At 34.8% G+C, this 6,000-nt stretch overlaps 1 protein-coding gene across 7 annotated transcripts in view; it reads left to right on the plus strand.

Annotated features, from left to right (window-relative positions):
• Nucleotides 1-5,257, plus strand: part of ATP13A3 (ATPase 13A3) — a 100,740-nt gene extending 95,483 nt beyond the window's left edge. For all 7 annotated transcript variants that reach the window (XM_053221047.1, XM_053221045.1, XM_053221048.1 and 4 more), the window contains one exon: nucleotides 1,770-5,257. In XM_053221047.1, coding sequence (XP_053077022.1) covers nucleotides 1,770-1,967 — 198 coding nt within the window. In that variant the 3' untranslated portion in view covers nucleotides 1,968-5,257. The remainder of the gene's footprint in view (nucleotides 1-1,769) is intronic.
• Nucleotides 5,258-6,000: the final 743 nt, after the last annotated feature.

Raw genomic sequence — 6,000 nt, forward strand, 5'->3', positions numbered from 1 at the left:
TCAAACCCATGTCGTTCAAGGGTCATCCGTATTTGTTATTTGGATCGCCTTGAGAATCCTATATCTAGTCTCTTCTGTATCCTAATGCCAAATATTTTCTTGTAGACTTGTTTTAAGATGATGATGATAAACTCTTTTTAGCTATGACAGTAAAGACGCTACTAGATAAATGATCTCCAGCATCTACCTGCCCCCCAACCCCCTGCACCTTACTTGTGACCACAGTTTGTGCCTGTGAATTCCTGGTACCAGTGCAGCTTACCATGTTTGTTGACAAAATAAACTAGAAGACCTTTAAAATTTTTTTAAAGTTTAAAAAAAAATTTTTTTTACTGTTTATTTTTTATTTTTGAGACAGAGACAGAGCATGAACAGGGGAGGGGCAGAGAGAGAGAGGAGACGCAGTATCTGAAACGGGCTCCAGGCTCTGAGCTGTCAGAACAGAGCCCGACGTGGGGCTCGAACCCACGAACTGTGAGATCATGACCTGAGCCGAAGTCGGACGCTTAACTGACTGAGCCACCCAGGCGCCCCATTAAAGTTTTTATTTTAAAGTCTTTTTGCTGCTCGCCACTGGCCAATTTAGAAACATGTTTCAAAACCTGTGTTATAGCAGATTTGCCTCTCTCAATGATGAAGCCATTTGGGTGTTAAAATTAGAATGTTGTCTACCTCGGTTATGTTACACTTGCATTTTGTGAGATTGCCTCCGTTGAGATTAAACCTACTCGTAGTTTGATGGCAAAACAAAACAACCTGGGATTTAGATTTTGCTTTGGAGAAGCAACAGCCAAAATAATTAGAAATTGACTGTTGATCTTCAGAGGTGAATATGACCACAGGTCTCTGAATAGTCATTTTAGTTACCTGATTTCAGGTTTAGTTATTTATCTCAAATTTCAATTAAGACCAGTTCTGAGGGCCTATATTGAATTTACATTTTTGTACAATTACTAGGGACTGCTTTCTTGTTCTTCAGAGACTGTTTATCTAAGATCACATTCATTAAAAACATCAGGATTGATCCAGAAGGATTTCAGTGCCAGCAGAGCTTTTTATTACGAAATAATTCTAAGAAATAGTACTCAATTTACCTTTTCAGAAGTAATTTTCTGTGTACTTCTTTCCCATAGTGGAACACCAGGGGACACTATAATTATAAAATGAAAATTTTTTTATGTTAATGAAAGTGTGTTAAAAGAAGTGATTGACAATAAACATGATATAAATTCTAATTTTGACCTAACAATATTTTCATCGTGCTTCATTTTTTGAAAGGTGACATTCACTAACAGTAACAATAATATTTAACAATGCTTTCTTCCAAAAAATGATCAGCGGCTAAGGTGCCAGGAGGAATGGTATTAAGAGATAATTTGAGATAGAATATGAGGGTCTCTATATTAAATATGAAAAATGTTTTCTTTCTGAATAGTTTAAAGTTATTCTTCGTACACTTGATGTTTTATGTGTTATAGAATTATAAAACCCAGATCTGCAAATTTTTTAAAAAATGTATCTGCACACAAGAGGAGAGGTACATAAAACTAAATAAAATGAAATTGCATTGATAATTTTAAAAAATCTTAAAAAATATGTTCCTAAATAATTGAAAGCTGACCTTTTTTACTTGAGTTTTTTTCATTTGTCATATGCAGAAGTCATTTCCTCTTACTTTTCTGTGTTGATGTACTGTGCTTTAAAAAAACGTGTTAAAAACAAGCAGCCCTTAATCTACTAGTGTGTTTTTCCCCCCCTTATCTTCTTAGGCGTCAGTGGATCGGTGGGGAAAATGCTGCTTGTCCTGGGCCCTGGGCTGTAGAAAGAAGATACCAAAGGCAAAGTACATGTATCTGGCTCAGGAGCTCTTGGTTGATCCAGAATGGCCACCCAAACCTCAAACAACAACAGAGGCTAAAGCTTTAGTTAAGGAGAATGGATCATGTCAAATCATCACCATAACGTAGCACTGCGTCACTCTCAGTGGTATGCTGGTAGCAGGAGAATGTAATTTCCGGACTTTCCGATCCTGTGCGTCAGAATGGCACCATTTCAATTTATGTCATTTATGTCTCTTCTAGTATAGCTGATTTGAGATTTTTTTTTTTTTTTTTAATAAGACAGTTGGCCTGCCAGTTAAATTCATAATCAGTCTGTAAAGTCTTATGTCTGTATTCAGGAACTACATATTACATATATTACATATATTTCCAGAATTTTCTTGTTACCCTCAGTGATGCTCTTTAAATAGGGTACAGAAGAAAGTTGATATTTGATAGGTTTTTAGACATCAGCTTCTGAGACTTGGTTAATGCGTTTAAATATATTTTCACAAACCCTTACCAGAAAAAGCCCTCATTTATTTACCACCCCTAAATTTGTGATTGATAAATAAAATGGATGTTAATTAGCCTCTAGTGAAAATAGGTAGAAAGCCTGTTTTCATTTGATTCCAATATTTCTTCCAAAGAATTCCGTATATACACAGACCAGTTCCCTTTGATAGCCTAGGGGTGAGTTTTATGATGTTGCTTATAGAACAACTCAGGTAATTTCCATTTATGGTTTTATAATTTCTGTACAAACTGCCTGAGTTTTATTTTTCTAATCAGCAAGGTGCTTCACTGCCTTCTTCAGATGTCCCTCAAAGCTATTGAATGGATCTTGTGATCTGTCTGCTGTCAATAGTACGATTTACTTCAGTTAAATGTTGTAGAACCATAGAACCATTTTCACTAGGGAAAAAAGATTATTTCCTTTGGCAATAGAGATAGATCTGTCTTTCTAATATCTCTTCATAGCTGTTTTTTCTCTCAGGTTTTATCATTTTAAAGATTTTTCTTTTCTTCTAGGTTTTTAATTACTTAAAGACAAGATAATAGTGAGTTGTTTTTTTTTTTTTTTTGAGTTTTTTGAGTTAGACTTTTACCTCCTAAAAATTTTAAGGGTTGATATAAGTCTCCTATCAATAATGAGGCTTAAAAATGAGTGGTTTTGAATGACTGCTACTTTTTCAAAGCAGGATGAACTTGGTGAATTTGTTTTATGCCATTAGATGGCGCCAGAGGTCAGAGCTTATTTTGGATTGGATGTTTACAAAGGAGCATTTTTTGGTTGTAAAAATTTCTGGGGGGGAAAATTGAAATAAAGTTAAGACTAGACATTAATTGAGCCAAAAGAAATGTGAAAAAGATTTTTCGCCTGTTTTATCTGGTTAATGTTTAAATTTTAAACAAAATTAAAGTAACTTTAAAAATGCCTTTCTAGGTAAGATCCAGCAGCTTGGCAAAAGCCCACAGTTACGATAAACAAGGAAACTGATATTGCTATAAAATGGACACTAAACTGCTAAAACTGTGGGACATTATCCTATGTTCTCCCTTAACTGGTAGCATGCTTGTGCTTTCCACTTCTAGCTAATCATTATTTTCCTGATAGATACGTACCAATTTATCAGATGTTAGCTGGAACTATAGAACCACACGGTTCTCATTTCTTATGCTGCAGAGACCTGAATGATGTTTGGTAACTATAGGAAAATGTAAGTTACACTCAGGATCACTGTTATTGCTTATTGCCACTGATGAATGATTCTTATAAAAATACAATCAAAGTTTTCCATCAAAAAGTATGATATGATATTAATACACCTTAGGTAAGAACAGTTGTTCCATGAATGATTCTATGAAGCTATGCATCTTAGACCTCTTGAGCTGTGATTTAGCACTGTTTTCTATAGTTACTTATCTCGATCATTTTTTAATTTCCACATTCATTTCTAATATGTAAAAGTGTTATTCTTAAGTGATTTCCCAGAATTGTAAATTTTATTATTTGATTTAAATACTGAAGCATATAATTAAAGTAATTGCTAAGTAGCAGCTTAAAAATCCAGTTATCGGATTATATTTAACATCTTTAAGAGCATGATCATAAAAAGCTATATTTTTTACACCCTTTTTTTTTTAACATTTAGATTTTATAAGGGTTTTATATCTCATTTGTCCATATTGTTTTCAAAGGAATGAGGTTTTTAGGTAGGTGGAAAAGCATTTGTAGGAAGTTACATTTCAACGTAGACAAGGTGGGTTGCTCAAGTTGTAATTGATGGTTTCCAGAATGTTATTTGAAGAATGTCTGTGAATCCAGGTGTGGGTCCTACTCAGTGCCATCGATAGACTGAGTTCTCTCTCTGTAGATCACCATGACATAGTAATTTTGATTCTGAATTTCACATTAAATTATTTGAGTGTATACAGACCTAAATTTAAAAATCTGTACATATATTATTTTGATGTATTAAAGATTAATAAATATTGCCGATTTAAATTTTATTTATGCACATACTTAAAGGACAGAAATGTCCAGGAAAGTAATTGTTAAATAATGATATGTAACTTTTTAACTTTTTAAATAAATAACAAGATTTTTAATGTGTGTCTCCCTCAGGGTTGTTTAAAGTTTTTTGTTTTTTTTTTTCCTCCCTCAAATATAAATAGTGGTAACTATATGTTTTGTATCTTCTAGCACCAACTGCTGTAAAGCAATGCTGCAAATAATGCTTGAAGAAAAGTGGCTAAGCCAACAACAAAAGAAATACTTTTTATATTAGTTTTATAATTCTTACATTTGAGAGCTTTCCAAATTGCACTTGGATTTAAACAGAACTGTTGCAGTCTTGACTCTTATTTATTTTGTCTCCCGTGTTTGTGAAGATACTGCACAGTTTCAGAGGCATGGCAAATAACACATCATTGTCTATGTATTCTGTTCCCCAGCTGGCTATAGATCCACTATCCAGAGAAGAGCAAAATTCAAGCTTTAGAAAACATTCTATAAGATCTCATGCATGCAATTTTGACATATCTGAAAATAGGTTTTTGTATATTTATGGTGGGAGGTGGTTGGGAACTTTTGACAAAATGTGGGGTGTTAATTTTTGTACAGTCTGTGGGCATTTACACATATTTTTAATGTAATAAAATTTGGTAATTATGTGCACATTAAATTAATAAGATAGTTACTTCCTGTTATGATTTGTGAATTCCCTAAGACTTTGGATTTTTTTAAGTAACTTTATATCAGAAATGATACTGCATCTTTATATTTTTTAAATTGTATTGCTGCTCAAGAATGGTACCCTGATGTCAAAAAGGCATACATTCATAATTGTACATTCAGCACTGTAAATAACCTTATGAAATCTTTTTTGGATTGAAAGCTATTCAAAATAAAAATTTAAATGATTGAAATGACATTTTTTTTCCTGCGTCCTTCTACGTTTGTGTGCCATTTAGCTATACAAGTACTGCCCTCTCTGGATCTACTTTCCTACTTAATACTTCTCCATCTCCCCCCCCCCCTTTTTTTTTAACTTTGGATTTTTGAAGGGAATAAATACCACATCCCACATATTTATCACATTGTGTGTGTGACCATCCTGTGGAAACCCATCTGTCAGATAACAATGTAGAATCAAATGTTAACAGCGTAAGAAGGTCTGAGGGAAATAGTGAAATACAAGACTGGAGGCTTATAATCTATTAGCAGTTGGGAAGATCAAACCCAGAGCTAATGCTACGTAAAACATGGTAAGTTTGAAGCGAAATGGCAGCTGTGGGTGCAAAAAGAGCATTCCAGGGAGAGAGAAACTGTGGAATTAATTACTTGGTGCTAGAAACCCCAGAGAAGGCAGGGTTTGTGCTGGGCCAGGAGGTCTCTCTGGACGTCATGGGTCCTACAGGAGATGTGCGTCCTCTGCTGTGGCCCGTGTGGCTGGCTGCGGTGTGATGGATTGAATGGATGGTGTGAAGGTTTAGTTTGAGTCCACATTCTTTCCATTCACTATGGTTGTGTAGCAAATGCCATGTCCCCACAGCCTGTGTGTGTGGGCACCACCGTCCTGCATGTCTCTATCTTCCCTGTGTGTTGCTTCCAGTTGCCATATTTTGAGTATGTATTGCAGGGAAGGAGGGAGTTGTAGGAGTCTGGATGAGACGA

This window comes from Acinonyx jubatus, chromosome C2 (assembly GCF_027475565.1).
Source record: "Acinonyx jubatus isolate Ajub_Pintada_27869175 chromosome C2, VMU_Ajub_asm_v1.0, whole genome shotgun sequence".
Taxonomy (NCBI): domain Eukaryota; kingdom Metazoa; phylum Chordata; class Mammalia; order Carnivora; family Felidae; genus Acinonyx; species Acinonyx jubatus.